This window comes from Oncorhynchus gorbuscha, linkage group LG16 (assembly GCF_021184085.1).
Source record: "Oncorhynchus gorbuscha isolate QuinsamMale2020 ecotype Even-year linkage group LG16, OgorEven_v1.0, whole genome shotgun sequence".
Lineage (NCBI taxonomy): Eukaryota > Metazoa > Chordata > Actinopteri > Salmoniformes > Salmonidae > Oncorhynchus > Oncorhynchus gorbuscha.
In genome coordinates, this window is record NC_060188.1 from 36,196,050 (window position 1) to 36,217,374 (window position 21,325).

General features: G+C 41.5%; 1 protein-coding gene across 9 annotated transcripts in view; it reads left to right on the top strand.

Annotated features, from left to right (window-relative positions):
• Positions 1-1,611: 1,611 nt before the first annotated feature.
• The window catches only part of mapk8ip3 (mitogen-activated protein kinase 8 interacting protein 3), a 68,927-nt gene continuing 49,213 nt past the window's right edge, over positions 1,612-21,325 (top strand). For 8 of the 9 annotated variants that reach the window (XM_046306746.1, XM_046306748.1, XM_046306744.1 and 5 more), the window contains exons 1-2: positions 1,612-2,629; positions 18,419-18,539. In XM_046306746.1, the coding sequence (XP_046162702.1) occupies positions 2,330-2,629; positions 18,419-18,539 (421 nt within the window). In that variant the 5' untranslated portion in view covers positions 1,612-2,329. The remainder of the gene's footprint in view (positions 2,630-18,418; positions 18,540-21,325) is intronic. The other variant, XM_046306740.1, reaches the window with a different exon arrangement.

The window sequence follows — 21,325 nt, forward strand, 5'->3', positions numbered from 1 at the left end:
ACCTTCAAGTCGGAGCTCCCGACTTTGCAATTCGGTGTTGGATGGCAGTTGAAAACGTATTTTCCCAGTCGGAGCTTGTTTTTTTCAGTTTCCAGTTGTTTGAGTTTGTCAGAAGTCATGCTGGATTGACACCATGGCCAATGTTAAATGTTTATCCTTTTAAGCTTGGAAAAGAGACTCTTAGACCCAGACTTGGGACCACACACCTACTCCACTGAATAGCAGGCTAGTGATTGCTTTGCAATGCTTGCAGTCAGCCACTGATTCCTTCCAAACCATTAATTGTTAAATTTGCGATTTCCAACTTGTTGTATAATGTTTATGTCCAATGGCCGATGAACACCGATACATTTTATCTATAATTTCTCTTCATTATATATCTTCATATGACAAGGAGATTGTCGACTTGATTCATGATGATTACTATTTTGAAAGTATGATGTTGACATGATCAGTCCAATCAAAGCTGCTGTAGATATACTTGAGTAAAAGTACAAAGTAAAAGTAAATGCTCTATATCAAATTCCTTATATTAAGCAAACTAGATGTCACTATTTTATTTTTTGTTATTTTATTTACAGACAGACAAGGGTAAACTCAAACACTCAGACATCATTCACAAACGCAGTATGTTTAGTGAGTCCACAGGATCAAAGGCAGTAGGGATGACAATTCGTTATATTGATAGGTGCATGAATTTGACAATTTCTGTCCTGCCTCGGCATTCAAAATGTAACGAGTTGGTGTTTGGGAAAATGTATGGGAGCAAAAGTAAAAATTGTCAAAAATTATAACTGCAGAGTAAACAGCATGACGTCAGCCAGAATTGGTCAGCTGGCACCTCCATCCATCTACAGCCAGGGAGTTCCGAGCCGATTACCGTTCTCCTAGCAGCAGGATATTATGCTGGCAGATGATCCGGATTTTTTTCAAAGTTTTATAAGAGTCTCCCTGCAAAGAAACACTAAACTTTGGGAATATCGATTTTTTTTTAAACGCTGTGCAGTGCAACTGTTTTTCACAGCTTTGCAACCACCTTTGAAAAAATACATGGACCATTTTACATATTTAACCAGCCTTTATTTTTTAAAGTTTACACATACTGTTATGTTGAAAGCTATTGTGTAGTCTATATTTAAAGAAATACACCTTTCATAAAACACAGATACGTGTTATTCGAATTACTCAATCGAGTCTGCCAAAACGAAATAGGTCTCTTGTGCTGGACAATTGGTTTAATGCAGAGTACTGGTGACTCCTTACTCCACCCACTCCATTCACTGCAATGCAATACATGGTACATGAGAACTTTTCTACCTAAGACAGGTATGCAATACAGTCCAATATTCTCAACATACCAGTGTCAACATTGTATTATTTTTTCTCATTTTTTTGTCTTAATTGTTATTTTTTTTCACCATATTTTTTTTCTTTTTATAAATGACTTATTGCATTTTCTTGTTGGCAGAATAAAAGTGTCCATTGATTCAAGTTGAATATAATTTGAATGAGTTATCCACATTGAAATGTATTGAAATGCGGGCTTTTATTTAGAAGGTCTCACTAGTATCATACGAAAATGACGTTATAGTTTGTGCTGCTGTCAGAATACTAGTCCACAGCGACACCGACTCCGAAACAGCATCGTCCTTCACTGAGAACAACATCGGTAGAAAAAAAACGGATCAAATATGATTTAAAGCGGCGGCTTGGGTGTTGGCAGCACAAGGGAACGCCGTTATCCTCTTCATTTTACCTATTTATATATTGTTTTTTTTTCCCCCAACGGATTTCGAATCCTCCCAGTAATGGCTGGGGTCCATGCCTCCGGCTGCTGAGCGGCAGGTGTATTGTTGAGGACTTATTTCTCATTCATTATGTATTCAACTACGGCGGATACACAGGTCGGTAAGGACTGAACCGACTGCTACCGGAATTGGATGTTGCTGTCGCGAGGAAGGCAGTAGCAGGGTGCGTCGTTCCGTCCTCGAGGCTGCAGTGGTGGTCGGCTCGGGAGGGCGGTCTCTCTATCCCCTTGTAAATAGCCTATATCTCTTTTATTGTGAATAAAAATGTCTCAATACAGTTTAGTAGTTCAAGGTTATAAATCCTAACTGCAAAAAATACCACCCAAATGATAACAATCTTTGAAATCGTTCGAAATATGGAATGACACAGGAAATATTTATTGATGATTAATCAGAACGGATTATAATTTCAATGAGTAGTATTTTCCCTTTCATCTTGGTAAGCGTGTTTTATAACTGTAGGCCTATCTAATCAACATCATCTCACATCTGGAATCGGACCCAGACCTCATTTTGCCAAGATGATGGAAATCGACGAGGTTGTCTATCAGGACGACTATGGCTCAGTTTCGGTTATGTCGGAGCGGGTCTCGGGCCTGGCCAACAGCATCTATCGGGAGTTCGAGCGCCTCATCAGCAGCTACGATGAGGAAGTGGTCAAGGAGCTAATGCCGCTGGTGGTGAACGTTCTGGAGAATCTGGATTCGGTTTTAACGGAGAACCAGGAGCACGAGGTGGAGCTCGAGCTGCTGAAGGAGGACAACGAGCAGCTCATCACCCAGTACGAGCGCGAGAAGGCGCTGCGCAAGCAGGCAGAGGAGGTGAGGGTTACTCCATCCATGGCTGTTTTGTTTATAAATTACCAGTATCTTCATCACTAGCCATATCTATGACTAATAATCACTGCACATACATTCACTTTCAATAGCAGTTCAGTTTTCATTGCCACTGTATGCCCATTTTACCAAAATGAAACCCTAAACCTAGCCATTATAAGCTACACCCACATCCCATCACATTCCTTCTGTAGGCCATTTATTTCTAGGCCTAATTGGCCAGGCCCATATAACAAGGGATACGTCTCAAATGGCACCCTATTCCCTATATTGTGCACTACTTTTGACCAGAGCTGATAGGGCCAAATGTAATATACACTGAGTATACCAAACATTAGGAACGACTTCCTAATATTGAGTTGCACAGCCCCCCTCCCCCTTTTACCTCCAGAACAGCCTCAATTTGTCAGGCATTGACTATACAATGTGTTGAAAGCATTCCATAGGGATGCTGGCCCATGTTGACTATTGCTTTCCACAGTTGTGTCAAGTTGTGTTTCTTTTTATTCTTGATACACACGGGAAACTGTTGAGCGTGAAAAACACAGTAGCATTGCAGTTCTTGACACAAACCGGTGCGCCTGGCACCTACTACCATACCCCATTCAAAGGAACTTAACTATTTTGTCTCGCCCATGCTCTGAATGGCACACATAGAGTCGTGGCCAAAAGTTTTGAGAATGACACAAATATACATTTTCACAAAGTCTGTTGCACGTACTCCAGGGTGTTATGAAGAGTGATCAGATGAATTGCAATTAATTGCAAAGTCCCTCTTTGCCATGCAAATGAACTGAATCTCAAAAAACCATTTCCACTGCATTTCAGCCCTGCCACAAAAGGACCAGCTGACATCATGTCAGTGATTCTCTCGTTAACACAAGTGTGAGTGTTGACGAGGACAAGGCTGGAGATCACTCTGTCATGCTGATTGAGTTCGAATAACAGACTGGACCCATCAAAAGGAGGGTGGTGCTTGGAATCATTGTTCTTCCTCTGTCATCCATGGTTACCTGCAAGGAAACACGTGCCGTTATTATTGCTTTGCACAAAAATGGCTTCACAGGCAAGGATATTGCTGCCAGTAAGATTGCACCTAAATAATCCATTTATCATCAAGAACTTCAAGGAGAGTGGTTCAATTATTGAAGTCCAGCAAGCTCCAGGACCGTCTCCTAAAGTTGATTCAGTTGCGGGATCGGGGCACTGAATGGCAGCAGGCAGGTGTGAGTGCATCTGCACGCACAGTGAGGTGAAGACTTTTGGAGGATGGCCTGGTGTCAAGAATGGCAGCAAAGAAGCCAATTCTCTCCAGGAAAAACATCAGGGACAGACTGATATTCTGCAAAAGGATCAGAGATTGGACTGCTGAGGACTGGGGTAACGTCATTTTTTTCTGATGGGTCCCCTTTCCGATTGTTTGGGCACTACCCTCAAAGCACTACCCTCAATCCTGTGTCATGTCAACAGTAAATCATCCTGAGACCATTCATGTGTGGGGTTGCTTCTCAGCCAAGGGTGTGGGCTCACTAACAATTTTGCCCGAGAACACAGCCATGAATAAAGAATGGTACCAACACATCTTCTGAGTGCAACTTCTCCCAACCATCCAGGAACAGTTTGGTGACCAACAATGCCTTTTTCAGCATGATGGAGCAACTTGCCATAAGGCAAAAGTGATAACTAAGTGGCTCGGGGAACAAGAAAATTGATATTTTGGGTCCTTGGCCAGGAAACTCCCCAGACCTTAATCCCATTGAGAACTTGTGGTCAATCCTCAAGAGGCAGGTGGACAAACAAAACCCACAAATTCTGACAAACTCCAAGCATTGATTGGACCATCAGTCAGGATGTGACCCAGAAGTTAATTGACAGCATGCCAGGGCGGATTGCAGAGGTCTTGAAAAAGAAGGGTCAACACTGCAAATATGACTCTTTGCATCAAGTTAATGTAATTGTCAATAAAAGCATTTGACACTTATGAAATGCTTGTAATTATACTTCAGTATTCCATAGTAACATCTGACAAAAATATCTAAAGACACTGAAGCAGCAAACTTTGTAGAAATTAATATTTGTGTCATTCTCAAAACTTTTGGCCACGACTGTACATATACACAATCCATGTCTCAATTGTCTTAAGGATTAAAAATCCTTCTTTAACCTGTCTCCTCCTCTTCATCAATATTGATTGAAGTGGATTTAGCAAGTCACATCAGTAAAGGATTATAGCTTTCACCTGTATTCACCTGGTCAGTCTATGTACTCATATCTGGACTAATGGCCCATCCATATAAACACAGCAGATCAGAGACAGTGGAAAGGCTTATCTATGTAGCATCATCAGTGGTGGTTCAATGAGGATAGGGGCCTTTGAATAGCCTAGTGCCTGTATTGTGCCTGGGCCAAGTTGGTGATCAGTTCAGTGTGCTTGTGTGTTTGCTGAAGGATTCCTGCAAAGCTGGGGTGTTATGATGCTGACGTGAATGTACTATATTTCATTCCATTTTATTCAATAAAATAATTGTATTTGACACAGACTTTTAATTGACAACAATATGCCTGAAATGAAACTGGACTTTTCACAATTACAAGTTGTCTTGTAAACTATTACGGACTACAAAGGGAAACCCAGCCACAAGCTGCCCAGTGACGCGAGCCTACCAGACGGGCTCAATGCCTTTTATACAGGCTTCAAGGCAAGCAACACTGAAGCATGCATGAGAGCACCAGCGGTTCCGGACAACTGTGATAATGCTCTCCATAGCCGATGTGAGCAAGACCTTTAAACAGGTCAACGTTCACAAGGCCAGAGGGATTACCAGGACATGTGCTCCGGGCATGTGCTGACCAACTGGCAAGTGTCTTCACAGACATTTTCAACATGTCCCTGATTGAGTCTGTAATACCAACATGTTTCAAGCAGTCCACCATAGTCCCTGTGACCAAGAACACTAAGACAACCTGCCTAAATGACTACAGACCCGTAGCACTCACATCCGTAGCCATGAAGTGCTTTGAAAGGTTGGTAATGGCTCACATCAACATCATTATCCCAGAAACCCTAGACCCACTCCAATTTGCATACCGCCCAAACAGATCCACAGATGATGCAATCTCTATTGCACTCCTCACTGCCCTTTCCCACCTGGACAAAAGGAACACTTATGTGAGAATGCTATTCATTGACTACAGCTAAGCGTTCAACACCATGTACCCTCAAAACTCATCACTAAGCTAAGGATCCTGGGATTAAACACTTCCCTCTGCAACTGGATCCTGGACTTACTGACGGGGCCACCCCCAGGTGGTGAGGGTAGGTAGCAACACATCTGCCACGCTGATCCTCAACACTGGAGCCCCACAGGGGTGCTTGCTCTGTACTCCCTGTTCACCCACGACTGCACGGCCAGGCACGACTCCAACACCATCATTAAGTTTGCAGACGACACAACAGTGGTAGGCCTGATCAACGACGAGACAGCCTATATGGAGGAGGTCAGAGACCTGGCCGTGTGGTGCCAGAATAACAACCTATGGCTAGCTTCACATAGATGAGTCCGACCACCATTAATCAAAATAGAACTGTTTTATAAATGAGGGTTATTTTAGATGATGACACCTAGCTATATAGTTAGCTAACTATAGCTACTGAAACAGATTATGTTGTTTTGTTATGTTTTTGGGGAAGAACATTGTTTGCATCCATTAACTAGCTTTTTTTATGACCAGCACTGTAGGTGCGCGAGACAACTTTACCAGCATCATAGCATACGTATCGATGAATCGTTTGTGACATATGAAATACGATTGGTAGTGAAATCCATGTGTAATAATTATGTAAAAAATGTATCAACGGGTTACATTATTATGTGACGTGCAGTCATATTCAGGTCCTGATTGGTCAACAAGCTTATTTGGCACGTCAAATAGTGTTAAACAGTCTGTCCTGAGCACTCTGGAGCAGGTCTTCATCAAAGATCTCTCTGTACTTTGCTCCATTCATCTTTGCCTCGATCCTGACTAGTCTCCCAGTCTCTGCCGCTGAAAAACCTCCCACAGCATGATGCTGCCACCACCATGCTTCACCGTAGGAATGGTGCCTGGTTTCCTCCAGATGTGATGCTTGGCATTCAGGCAGAGTTCCATCTTGGTTTCATCAGAATCGAGAATCTTGTTTCTCATGGTCTGAGAGTCTTTAGGTGCCTTTCGAAAACTCAAAGTGGGATGTCAAGTGCCTTTTACTGACAAGTGGCTTACGTCTGGTCATTCGACCATAAAGGCCTGATTGGTGGAGTGCTGCAGAGATAGTTGTTATTCTGGAAGGTTCTCTCATCTCCACGGAGGAACTCTAGAGCTCTGTCAGAGTCACCTCCCTGACCAATACCTTTCTACCCCGATTGCTGTTTGGCCCGAGCGACCAAGAAGAGAATTGGTGGTTCCAAACTTCTTCCTTTTAAGAATTATGGAGGCCACTCTGTTCTTGGGGACCATCAATGCTGCAGACATTTTTTTGGTACTCTTCCCCAGATCTGTGCCTAGACACAACCCTGTCTCGGAACTCTACGGACAATTCCTTCGACCTCATGGCTTGGTTTTTGCTCTGACATGCACTCTCAACTGTGGGCCCTTATATTGACAGGCATGTGCCTTTCCAAATCATGTCTAATCAATTTCATTTACCATAAGTAAACTCCAAGTTGTAATAACATCTCAAGGATTATCAATTGAAACAGGATGCACATGAGCTCAATTTCAAGTCTCATAGCAAAAGGTCTGAATACTTATGTAAATAAGGTATTTCTTTTATTTTTATACATTTGCAAACATTTACAATGCTTTGTCTTTATGGGGTGTGTGTAGACTGCTGAGGATTTTTATTATTTAACACATTTTAGAATAAGGCTGTAACGTAAAAAATGTGGAAAAGTCAAGGGGTCTGAATACTTTCCGAAGGCACTGTATGTACATTTATGGAAATGAGGTGCATATAATTATCTTTATTTTAAACACAAAATGAAATAAATACCTGATACCATTAGACCATTTATATATGAGTGCATTCTAAGAAAAAAGTGACATTTGACAATACATTTAATACCTGAATTCCCACCAAAATCCTTGAACTCCATTTGTTATTTGTCCATTCATGTCAAATGTTTTATGTGCTATAAATTCAAAATATTTGGAGTATCTTCATCCATTGTCCAACTGTTTTATAATAATTGTTTTTAAAACCTTTTAACAATTTTGATGACTGTTGCTGGTGTTATCCTAGACACATTCTAGTACAGTATAAGCAGACAGCTGTGCAGGGTTTTACCCAAAATAAAGGTCCAATGCCACATGATGCTTAGTCATAGATGTGTGTACAGTCATTGTAAGGTCCAAAATAGCACCCTATTCCCAGCCTAGTGCCCTACTTTTTACTCGGGCCCATGGGGCTATATAGGGAATATGGTGCCATTTGGGACACTGGGGTTTTCTCTGTCTCATTTTTTGCTACATTTAGGAGAAGAGAACATGATTAAATGCGTACATTTGAAATAGATTATCATGAAAGTGTAAAGAGGATTTGTTTATATGCTTTTTGAAGCAAGTGACACAAAAATAGCATGTGTAAGAATTAGTAAGTGTGTCGGTCAGAAAATATGATAAGTATTTGGATGAAATCGTGCTTGATACAACCAAAATTAATAATGATATTGACAACCTGTAAAGATATAGTGAAAGCCCTTTGGAGTAACTCGTACTGTATTATATGAATTAGAGACTTCATGATGAACTGCAGAATAGTGTGCTATACACTAAAGTAACAGTAATAATCACATTACGTTACCTGTACAATGTTATAAGGTTAAGAGTTGAGGTCACAGTTATAACCTTCAGAACAGTCCAAGAGCTCCATTTTCAATGAGACCATAACACACTATATTTGCTGTGGTGGATTAGAACTTTGAATACAGCACCGAACATATGAGTACGCAGATGCTATTTCGAACATAAATGTTTTAGATGCGCCCCAATGATTGGTTTTAAGGCACTGCCTGAGACAGTGGCGTGGTGCGTTGTGGGGGGGTGGGGCAGGGTGCATTATGGGAAATCAATTGTACACTGAGGGAGATTGGCACTGTAACCTGATTTTGTGCTTATGACAGAGAGCGAGAGATGGAGAGAGAAGGAGCAATACAGAGGAGAGAGAGAGGGGATGAGAGAGTGATAGAGAGGATGAGAGCGACAGATGGAATATGAACAGGAATACATGCCATAAAACAGGGATAGAGAGGAGAAACAGAGGGAGTTAGAGAAAGGTAGACAAAGAGCGAAAGAACAAGACCGAGATGGAGAAATACAAAGGGAGGGAGAGAGAGAACATCTTCCCAGGGAGAGAGAGAAAGAGGCAGACAGAGTGAAAGAATGAGAGACAGAGATGGTGAGAGATACAGAGATACAGAGGGAACATCTTCCCAAGTCTAGAGAAAAAACAACAACAGCCCACACCCTGGCTGGAATCTCCTCCCTGTGCCATGTGTTTCCTTTGGGAGTGATTGTCAAGGCTCAGATTACAAGGACTTTAGACAGACCCAAATGGCGCCCTATTCCCTAGTAGAGGTCGACCGATTATGATTTTTCAATGGCGATACCGATTATTGGAGGACCAAAAAAAGCCGATACCGATTAATCTGCTGTTTTTAAATGTTTAAATTTGTAATAATGACAATTACAACAATACTGAATTAACACATATTTGAACTTAATATAATACATCAATAAAATCAATTTAGCCTCAGATCTTGTGACGTTTGACACGCTATTAGCGTGCACTCCACTAACTAGCTAGCAATTTCACCTCGGGAGTTGATCGGCTTGAAGTCATAAACAGCTGCTGGCAAACGCACGACAGTGCTATTTGAATGAATGCTTACGAGCCTGCTGCTGCCTACCACCACTCAGTCAGACTGCTCTCAAATCATAGACTTAGTTATAACATGATAACACACAGAAATACGAGCCTTTAGGTCATTAATATGGTCGAATCCGGAAACTATCATCTCGAAAACAAGACGTTTATTCTTTCAGTGAAATACGGAACCGTTCCATATTTTATCTAACAGGTGACATCCATAAGTCTAAATATTCCTGTTACATTGCACAACCTTCAATGTTATGTCATAATTACGTAAAATTCTGGCAAATTAGGAGGCCCAAACTGTTGCATATACACTGACTCTGCGTGCAATGAACGCAAAAGAAGTGACACAATTTCACCTGGTTAATATTACCTGCTAACCTGGATTTCTTTTAGCTAAATATGCAGGTTTAAAAATATATACTTCTGTATATATATACTTCAACGCATTGATGTTTATGGTTAGGTACACATGGGAGCAACGATACGCACCGCATCGGTTATATGCAGCGCAGGACACAACCATGTGTAGTTAACTAGTGATTATGATTGATTTATTGATTGTTTTTTATAAGATAAGTTTAATGCTAGCTAGCATCTTTCCTTGGCTTTACTGCATTCGCGTAACAGGCAGTCTCCCCGTGCAATGAGAGGCAGGTGGTTAGTGCGTTGGACTAGTTAACTGTAAGGTTGCAAGATTGATTCCCCCGAGCTGACAAGGTAAAAATCTGTCGTTCTGCCCCTGAACGAGGCAGTTAACCCACCGTTCCTAGGCCGTCATTGAAAATAAGAATGTGTTCTTAACTGACTTGCCTAGTTAAATAAAGATTAAATAAAGGTGTAAAAAAAAATACAGATTTCCGATTGTTATGAAAACTTGAAATCGCCCCTAATTAATCGGCCATTCCGATTAATTGGTTGACCTCTACTTTATAGTGCACTAGTTTTGACCAGGGCCCATAGGTAGTCAAATATAGTGCACTATATAGAGGATAGGGTACCATTTTGGACCCAGATTTAGATAGACCCACTGATAAATAAAGGCAACATCACGTTCTATGATTCCTCCCTGAGTCTCCATTGTATCCACGAAGGAGTGTAATTGACAACCACCGTCACTCTAAGGCTGAAATGTAGATAAATATGTTCAAAGGACCATGAATGTTTATTGTTTGATTCCTGATAGTTTGAGACCTCAACATGTTGATCCCAATATGCTATATGCTATAAAGCACTTTGTGACAAATGTTGTTTTGAAAGAACAATATACAATTTGATTTATTGATTGAAATACAGTATGTTCTATCAGAATATAAATGCACCATCCCACTGTGCGGCGCTTCAATTCATTAATTTTGATAAGAGGGCCTTTTAATAAGAGGGCCTGTTATTGTTTTGGCTGCATCTAGCTGTGGATGCTGCTGAGAGCTGGCTGGGTTGCTGGGTCTGGCTGGGGAGGAGGGGTGCACAGGGGCAAGCAGTGTCCTGGGGAGGGCGTTTGAAGGGCAGGAGGTTCAGCAGGACAGTTGCCCGGGGTGTAATAGTATAGTGTGGCAAGGCGGGGTGTGTGTGTGTGTGTGTGTGTGTGTGTGTGTGTGTGTGTGTGTGTGTGTGTGTGTGTGTGTGTGTGTGTGTGTGTGTGTGTGTGTGTGTGTGTGTGTGTGTGTGTGTGTGTGTGTGTGTGTGTGTGTGTGTGTGTGTGTGTGTGTGTGTGTGTGTGTGTGTGTGTGTGTGTGTGTGTGTGTGTGTGTGTGTGTGTGTGTGTGTGTGTGAAGCCAGACTACAGCATGATGCTATTGTTTTCTCATGATGTTGCTTTGCTTTGGTCAAATGGTGAGAATGGAGTTGTGTCCCAAATGGGACCCATGTTCCCGGTTCCCTATAGTGCACCATGGGCCCTGGTCAAAAGTTGAGCACTATGTAGGGAATAAGGAGATGAGGTGAGATGGGGTGGAGTTGTCTATTCATTGAGGTCAGGGGTAGAGGTCGAGCGATTATGATTTTTCAACGCCTATACCGATTATTGGAGGACCAAAAAGGCCGATACCTAAAAATTTGTAATAATGACAATTACAGCAATACTGAATTAACACTTATTTTAGCTTAATATGAAACATCAATAAAATCAATTTAGCCTCAAATAAATAATGAAACATGTTCAATTTGGTTTAAATATTGCAAAAACAAAGTGTTGGAGAAGAAAGTAATATGTGCCATGTAAAATATGTGGCATGTAAAAAAGCTAACGTTTGAGTTCCTTGCTCAGAACATGAGAACATATGAATGTTGGTGGTTCCTTTTAACATGAGACTTCAATATTCCAAGGTAAGAGGTTTTAGGTTGTAGTTAATATAGTATTTATAGGACTATTTCTCTTTATACCATTTGTATTTCATATACCTTTGACTATTGGATGTTCTTATAGGCACTATAGTATTTCCAGTGTAACAGTATAGCTTCCCTCCCCCTCCTCGCCCCTACCTGGGCTCGAACCAGGAACACATCGACAACAGCCACACTCGAACCATCGTTACCCATCGCTCCACAAAAGCTGCGGCCCTTGCAGCGCGAGGGGAATAACTACTCCAAAGTGAGTGACGTTTGAAACAGTATTAGCGCACACCCAGCTAACTAGCTAGCCATTTCACACCAGCCATTAGGCTGACAGGCTTGAAGTCATAAACAGTGCTGTGCTTGCGAAGAGCTGCTGGCAAAATGCACAAAAGTGCTGTTTGAATGAATAATCGGCCATTCCGATTAATCGGTCGACCTCTAGTCAGGGGGCAACGCCGGGCATTTGTAGGAAAATGGCATTGGACAGGCTACATGAATAGGGCTGCCATAGACTTATAACAGGGGCATTTTTAGGGACGTACTGGGTGAGCAAATGGACATATGTCCATGTCCCTAACTTTGGCAGGTTTGCCTCCCCATGTTCCCGGATCCTGTTATTTGAGGTCAGCCAGGCGATGGTAGAGCATATCTCTAGCAGCAAGCAGCTAGCAGCAAGCAGGGCCTCGCTGCAGTCGGGGGATTACAGTCGTAAGACTGCAGCCCGGCCGGCCCATTGTGCAAGGCTTTATAAATCCCTGCAGGCTGCAGAGAGAGCCCTTGGAAGGAAGGCTGGCAGGCCAGGCAGCTGTGTTAGTTTCTGTTCGTTTTCTGCTTTCTGTTTTATTTTTTTAAAATTTTTTTATTTCACCTTTATTTAACCAGGTAGGCTAGTTGAGAACAAGTTCTCATTTGCAACTGCGACCTGGCCAAGATAAAAGCATAGCAGTGTGAACAGACAACACAGAGTTACACATGGAATAAACAATTAACAAGTCAATAACACAGTAGAAAAAAAAAAAAAAAAAAAAAAAATGGGCAGTCTATATACAATGTGTGCAAAAGGCATGAGGAGGTAGGCGAATAATACAGTATTGCAGATTAACACTGGAGTGATAAATGATCAGGTCATGTACAGGTAGAGATATTGGTGTGCAAAAGAGCAGAAAAATAAATAAATAAAAACAGTATAAAAAACAGTATGTATATAGAGAGAGAGGAGAGCAGGGTCTGATTCAGTTGGCACGACATGGGACAAAACGCTTTGAAATGGAGGAGATATGCTAATACATGAACGTGTCACAAAAATACTGCTAATTTTCATGTTTTGTATGTGGAGGATGAGGGCTGCAGTAGATGTCTCAGATAGGGGGGAGTGAGGCCTAAGAGTATTTTATAAATAAGCATCAACCAGTGGGTCTTGCGACAGGTATAAAGAGATGACCAATTTACAGAGGAGTATAGAGAGCAGTGATGTGTCCTATAAGGAGCATTGGTGGCAAATGCGATGGCCGAATGGTAAAGAACATCTAGCCTCTCGAGAGCCCCCTTACCTGCCGTTCTATAAATTATGTCTCCGTCATCTAGCATGGGTAGGATGGTCATCTGAATCAAGGTTAGTTTGGCAGCTGGGGTGAAAGGGGAGTGATTTACGATAGAGGAAACCAAGTCTAGTTTTAACTTTAGCCTGCAGCTTTGATATGTGCTGAGCGAAGGACAGTGTAACGTCTAGCTATACTCCCAAGTAGGGTTGCAAAAGGTTGGACATTTCAATGGGTAGTTAAGTCCGTGAATTTTGCTTAAATTCATCAAAGTTAGCTTATAACTGTGAACCTTTTTTGTGGGATACACACATATTTTGGTTAAACTATCCCCAATTCAATGGATATGCAACCCTCTGCATGCACAGTGCATTTTTCCATCACATGTGCAGTGCACTCTTCCATCACCTGTACAGCTGATTCTCAAGATCTTGCATACTAATGAGATGCTATTGAGACCACACTACTACACTGTCTGAGTCAAGGACTGCATGCTTTCCGGTAGGTTTTGATTACAATGCTGGGTGGTGTGAATATATTTTGTATGACATACATGTTTTTTGTTAACTAGTAAGTAGTAGCCTACAGCAACGTGTGTGTAAATAATTTCTAACTTGTTAACAAGTTCTGCTAGTTAGTTTTTGCTACCATGTGGGTTTTAGCTTGCTTGAGTCTGCTAACTGAGGAGTGTTAATTCACCTGTTTCCATACATGTTTCATTTTAAAACATTTATCTTACAAAGGAGTTGTTTAATCTGACTCCTTAAATATTTATCTGTACATGGAATTGTATTTTTTTCTCTCCTTTTTGTCTAATCTTTGCAGGAAAATGCCACAGGAACTATCTGATGTGTGGAGATATTTCACTGCAGCTAATGTAGAAGGAAAAGCTGTGTACATTTGCAAATACTGTGCCAAATCATATGTGAAGAATGTAACAAAGATGCAGAATCATCTGGCCATGTGCATAAAGTTCCTTCAGTGCTCACAACAAGCAACCTCTGACAAAAGTCCCTCTACTTCATTTCGAGGTGAAAATGATGAATCAGACACCTTATCGATAGCAACAGTTCATGGTCCTCCTGGAATTCAGGAGTTTTTTTGACTCAATGGAGGAACGTAGTCAGAAAAATGCTGATGAATGTCTTGCTCGAGCTGTGTATGCAACTGGTTCACCTCTGATGCTCACAAGTAATGTGTATTGGAAGAGTTTTCTGAATGTTCTTTGCCCAGCATCCAACCAGACATGCTTTATCTACTCATTTGCTGGATGCAGAGTTCAACAGAGTTCAAGTGAAGGTAAAGCAAATCATAGAGAAAGCAGACTATTGCAATCATCTCAGATGGGTTGTCGAATGTTCTGTTTGCGAGGAATAATTAACTACATCATCGCCACCCCTCAACCAGTATTCTACAAAAGCACAGACACAAGGGACAACAGACACACCGGTCTCTACATTGCAGATGAGCTGAAGGCAGTCATCAATGACCTTGGACCACAGAAGGTATTTGAAGGTATTTGAACTTGTGACAGACAATGCTGCGAACATGAAGGCTGCTTGGTCTAAAGTGGAGGAGTCCTACCCTCACATCACACTCGTGCTGCTCATGCATTGAATATGCTCCTCAGGGACATCATGAAAACAATGGATACACTCTACATGAGAGCCAAGGAAATTGTTAGGTATGTGAAGGGTCATCAAGTTATAACAGCAATCTACCTCACCAAGCAAAGTGAGAAGAATAAGAGCACCACATTGATGCTGCCCAGCGACACCCGTTGGGGTGGTGTTGTCATCATGTTTGACAGTCTCGTGGAGGGGAAGGAGTCTCTCCAAAAATGTCCATATCACAGTCTGCCGATATTGACAGCCCCATCAAGAAGATCCTCCTGGAGGATGTATTTTGGGAGAGAGTGGTAAGAAGTCTGAAACTCCTGAAACCTATAGCAGTAGCAATGTAAGAGAAGAAATCCGTACTGCCATGCCCACTTCACTGTTGCTCCAAGCAGAGGAAACTGCAGATCTGAAATACATCAAAAAGTGTGAAGACTTCTGCCTGAAGCCCATACCTGCCGCAGCGTACATGTTGGACCACAAGTATGCTGGCAAGAGCATCCTGTCTGGTGCAGAGATCAAGAAGGCCTATGGTGTCATCACTACCATTTCTCGCAACCTTGGCCTGGATGAGGGCAAGGTTCTTGGCAGTCTAGCGAAGTACACTTCCAAACAAGGGCTTTGGGATGGAGATTCAATATGGCAGTCGTGCCAACATATCTCATCAGCCACCTGGTGGAAGGGACTTTGTGGCTCTGCGGCTCTTTCCCCTGTTTCCTCCATCATCCTCCAAATCCCACCAACATCAGCCGCCTCAGAGCGCAACTGGTTCTTGTTTGGGATCACACACACCGAAGCACGTAACAGGCTGACCAATATAAGGGTTGAAAAATTGGTGGCCATCCGGGCAAATTTGAGGCCTTTTGAGCCTGACAACGAGCCATCCTCAACCAGGTTGGAAAGTGACAGTGAAGATTCTGATGTTCAAGAGGTGGACATTGGTCCAGGGAGAAGACATGTAAGCCTGAGACGAAGACCACCAAATCTTTAGTTTCTAGGCTATATCCTTTTACATATGTATTTTGAAAAACGATTTTGGGAGATGAGATGGATCATTCAATATTCCCTTTCTTTTGTTGTTCAGTGAAATCATCCCATGTGAAGAGTTAACTCATTTAAATAAAGTTCAGTTCGTAACTAATTTTTTATTTATTTCTCTATTGGAAGGATTTAATCATTTGCAATTATGTCTATTTATGACAAGGTAAAAGGTTTGTTTCTGTCTCTTTATGATATGGTAAATATATCCAATGCAAAACACATTTACATGTACACCTGTGGGGAGAGGGGCATTCTTCTTACCAAACCACATGACCTTTGTTTTGGAGGTGTTCAGAGCAAGGTTAAGGGTAGAGAAAGCTTGTTGGACGCTGTTACGTTACGGCCTTATTCTAAAATGGATTAAATAGCTTTTTTTTCATCAATATACACATATTACCCCATAATGACTAAGCAAAAACAGGTTTTTAGAAATGTTTGCACATTTATTACAAATAAAAAACAAAAATATTCCATTTACATAGGCATTCAGACCCTTTGTTACATAGGCATTCAGACCCTTAGTTGCTGCACAGCTATTTCCAGGTCTCTCCAGAGATATTCGATCGAGTTCAAGTCCGGGCTCTAGCTGGGCCACTCAAGGACATTCAGAGACTTTCCCCGAAGCCAATCCTGCGTTGTCTTGGCTGTGTGCTTAGGGTCGTTGTCCTGTTAGAAGGTGAACCTTTGCCCCAGTCTGAGGTCCTGAGCGCTCTGGAGCAAGTTTTCATCAATGATCTCTCTGTACTTTGCTTTGTTCATCTTTCCCTCGATCCTGACTAGTCTCCCAGTCTCTGCCGCTGAAAAACATCTCCACAGCATGATGCTGCCACCACCATTCTTCACCGTAGGGATGATGCCAGGTTTACTCCAGACGTGATGCTTGGCATTCAGGCCAGTGTTCAATCTTGGTTTCATCAGACCAGAGAATCTGGTTTGTCATGGTCTGAGAGTCCTTTAGGTGCCTTTTGGCAAACTCCAAGTGGGCTGTCATGTGCCTTTTATTGAGGAGTGGCTTCTTTTTGGCCAGTCTACCATAAAGGCCTGATTGATGGAGTGCTGCAGAGATGGTTGTCCTTCTGGAAGTTTCTCAGATCTGCACAGAGGAACTCTGGAGCTCTGTCAAAGTGACCGTCGGGTTCTTGGGCACCTCCCAGACCAAGACCCTTTTCCCCCGATTGCTCAGTTTGGCCGGGCAGCCAGCTTTATGAAGGGTTTTGGTGGTTCCAAACTTCTTCCATTTAATAATGTGTCCTTGGGGACCTTGAATGCTGCAGAAATGTTTTGGTACCCTTCCCCAGATCTGTGCCTCGACACAATCCTGTCTCGGAGCTCTAAGGACAATTCCTTCAACCTCATGGCTTGGTTTTTGCTCTGACTGTCATGTTTTGTCTTAGATTGTCTTGTCATTTTGCTTTTCCCTCTGTTCATTTTCCCCCTGCTGGTCTTTTTAGGTTCGTTCCCCTTTTTCTCTCTCCCTTCCTCTCTCTCTTCTCTCTATCGTTCCGTTCCTGCTCCCAGCTGTTCCTATTCCCCTAATCAATCATTTAGTCTTCCCACACCTGTTCCCTATCTTTTTCCCTGATTAGAGTCCCTATTTCTCCCCTTGTTTTCCGTTTCTGCCCTGTCGGATCCTTGTCTATTGTTCACCGTGCTGTGTCTGTGTATCGCCCTGTCGTGTCGTGTTTCCCTCAGATGCTGCGTGGTGAGCAGGTGTCTGAGTCTGCTACGTTCAAGTGCCTTCCCGAGGCAACCTGCAGTTCTTGATCGAGTCTCCAGTCTGTTCTCGTCATTACGAGTGGAATTATGCCTTATGATTGTAGATTCACTTTACTGGATTAAAGACTCTGTTTTCGCCAAGTCGCTTTTGGGTCCTCATTCACCTGCATAACACTGACATTCACTGTCAACAGTGGGACCTTATATAGACAGGTGTGTGCCTTTCCAAATAATGTCCAATCAATTTAATTTACCTCAGGTGGAAACATCTCAAGGATTATCAATGGAAATAGGATGTACCTGAGCTCAATTTCGAAGTCTCATAGCAAAGGGTCTGAATATTTATGTAAGTAAGGTATTTCTGTTTTTTATTTTTAATACATTTGCTAGCCTTTCTAAAAAAAACTGCTTTCGCTTTGTCATTATTGTGTGTAGATTGAGGAATTTTAGAATAAGTCTGTAACGTAACAAACTTTGGAAAAAGTCAAGGGGTCTGAATACTTGCCGACTGTGCTGTATTTCCTATCTATTTTTTTATATTTTTATTAAGATTTTTCCATTCTTGATTTGCAATTTCAATTCACTTCCTGAATTAATTATTGGTTGTTTTATCCCACAGAAATTCATAGAGTTTGAGGATGCGTTGGAGGGGGAGAAGAAGGACCTGCAGACTCATGTGGAGAGCCTGGAACTGCAGGGGAAACAGCTGGAGCTCAAGACCAAGAACTATTCTGACCAGAGTGAGTATAAACTACTGTTACTGCTCAGAACTAGAACTACTCTGACCAGAGTGAGCATTAGGATGTTTTCACACTTGGTCCCTTTCTGACAATTTTCATGACCTCAGTGTGGCTCGCTTCATTTTTTGTCCAGTGTGAACACTCCACATACTAGAGTTCTGCAACACCGTTTCCCCTCCCATAACCCCTCACATTCGTGCCACATTTGTTTGCAATATGTGATCTGTAAAGAGAGATTCTAACCTGTTTATTCGCCTGTGGGGTTTGAATAGTGTGAGATGACAACAATATATTTGGTGAGAATCACAACAAAGGGTAGGGTACAAAATCAATTCTAGCTCTTAAAGGGGAGTAGACTATATTGGGTGTACAATTTTAAATTACAGCATTATTTAATCTGCAGTTATTCTTCTGCTATTTATTCTGTTACTAATACTATTTGTTAATAGTAATTATAATTATTATGTCTCATCTTTGAACTAAATGGAATCTATTAGCTTCCAAAATATAAGTAGATATAAATATCTGTATGATAACACGTTCTGATGGAATGGCTTATCCTGCACTTTGCAAAAACCCCGAGTGCATTCAGTAAATGTTGGACAAAGATCTTGGTTCCTTTCAAAGCGTAGCGATGTGAATGCAAAGAAGACACGGACCACAAAATAGGTGAAGTGAACTGGAAGAAAAAAAAGAGTTGATACAAAGAGAACTGAGTTATTTTGCTTTCTTTTACTCCAGAGTTCACCGAGATCGGTTATTTTAAAGAGGACTATTTGTGAATAGACCCTTAGACTTAATAAGTAGGACTACTCTGACTAGAGTGAGTATAAAATTATAATAACCAGAACTACTTCGATCAGAGTGGGTATAGAACTATAATAACTAGAACGACGCTGACCAGAGTGAGTATAGACGTAATAACTAGAATTATTACAAATATGAATAGCTAATTATGGAAATTAAGATAAACAGGATTTAAATATATATTTTTTAATAGCTATATATAATACAAATCGAGGTGAGGGCAATGGAAATGCTTTTGGCGGTTGATCTGCTTCTGTTCTGTGGGTGGCACTGTGTGGTCTTTCGAAGGATGGTCACGGTCTCTCCAGGGCCATGGGATCCGGGGGGTTGAGGGTGGTGTGCCGGTCATTGGGATGACAACCCAACTCGGGATGAGGAGGGGTTTTAGCGGGTGGAATAGTGGGGACCAATTGGTGGTTTACTTAGTAGCAATGCAAATATCATGGTACAGCTATATAGACACTCAATCATCATGTTACTTTTTAATGGTATGTTTACAAACATTATGATGAATAGAATTGAAACTTGTCTCATTATTGTAATTGGTGAAGTAAGTATAGCCAGTTATAATTGTAATGGCTTAGCAGATAATAAGAAAAGACGATCAGTATTTACCTTCCTAAAAGAGAAGGAATATAATATCTATTGTTTAAAGGAAACTCATTCAACAATTTTAGATGAAGTTTTATGGAAAAACGACTGGGGAAGTGAAATATATTTCTCCCATGAGCAAAGAAATTTGGTCCTTCTGTAGCTCAGTTGGTAGAGCATGGCGCTTGTAACGCCAGGGTAGTGGGTTCGATTCCCGGGATCACCCATACGTAGAATGTATGCACACATGACTGTAAGTCGCTTTGGATAAAAGCGTCTGCTAAATGGCATATATAATATATATTATTATAAAATGGGTGATGATATTAATTAACAGTAATGTTGATCCAAATGTGCAAATTGTCCAAACAGATCCTCAAGGTAGATGGATGATTTCAAATATGTTATTGTGCCATAAACAGATGACTTATTAACCTATATGGTCCAAATAATGATGATCCAAGCTTCTTAGAAAATATATATAAGAATTTATCAACTCTACAAGCAACACTAGACTCTTATTATGGTGGGAGATTATAATACTGTTTTAAATACCGATATGTACCTAGGTACTTTTAACTAGGACAGAATAATTTATAACTGAAACCCCACCTCTTTAAGGAATACCTAGGATAGGATAAGTAATCCCTCTCACCCCCCCTCCCCTTTAAGATTTAGATGCACTATTGTAAAGTGACTGTTCCACTGGATGTCATAAGGTGAATGCACCAATTTGTAAGTCGCTCTGGATAAGAGCGTCTGCTAAATGACTTAAATGTAAATGTAAATAACTGACTTTTTTCTGACATAACATAGGTACAGCAGCTCTCCTTATTATATGTGCCTAAAAGAGTCCATACTAACAAAGGAAATTGAAGGACTAACAGTACAGATAGAATTATTATTTTTACTTTGACCCCTTTTTCTCCCCAATTTCATGGTATCCAATTGGTAGTTACAGTCTTGTCTCATCACTGCAACTCCCGTATGGACTCGGGAGAGGCGAAGGTAGAGAGCCATGCATCCTCTGAAACACGATGTTATGCAGGTGAATGAGGACCCAAAAGCGACTTCACAGAAACAGAGTTTATTCCAAGTCAAAACAGGAAAACTGAAACCCTCTAGTCAGTAGAGGGGAACAACTGGAGATGCGACCACAGACTGCAGGTCGCTTCGGGAAGGCGCAGGCCGTAGCTGATCTAGACACCTGCTCACACGCAGCATCTGAAGAAGGCAAAAACACGACAGGACGGAACGAGGACACAGAACAGCAAACAAGGATCCGACAAGGACAGAAGCGAAAACAGAGAGAGAAATAGGGACTTAATCAGAGGGCAAAATAGGGAACAGGTGTGAAAGAGTAAAGGTAGGTAGTTAGGAGAATGAGG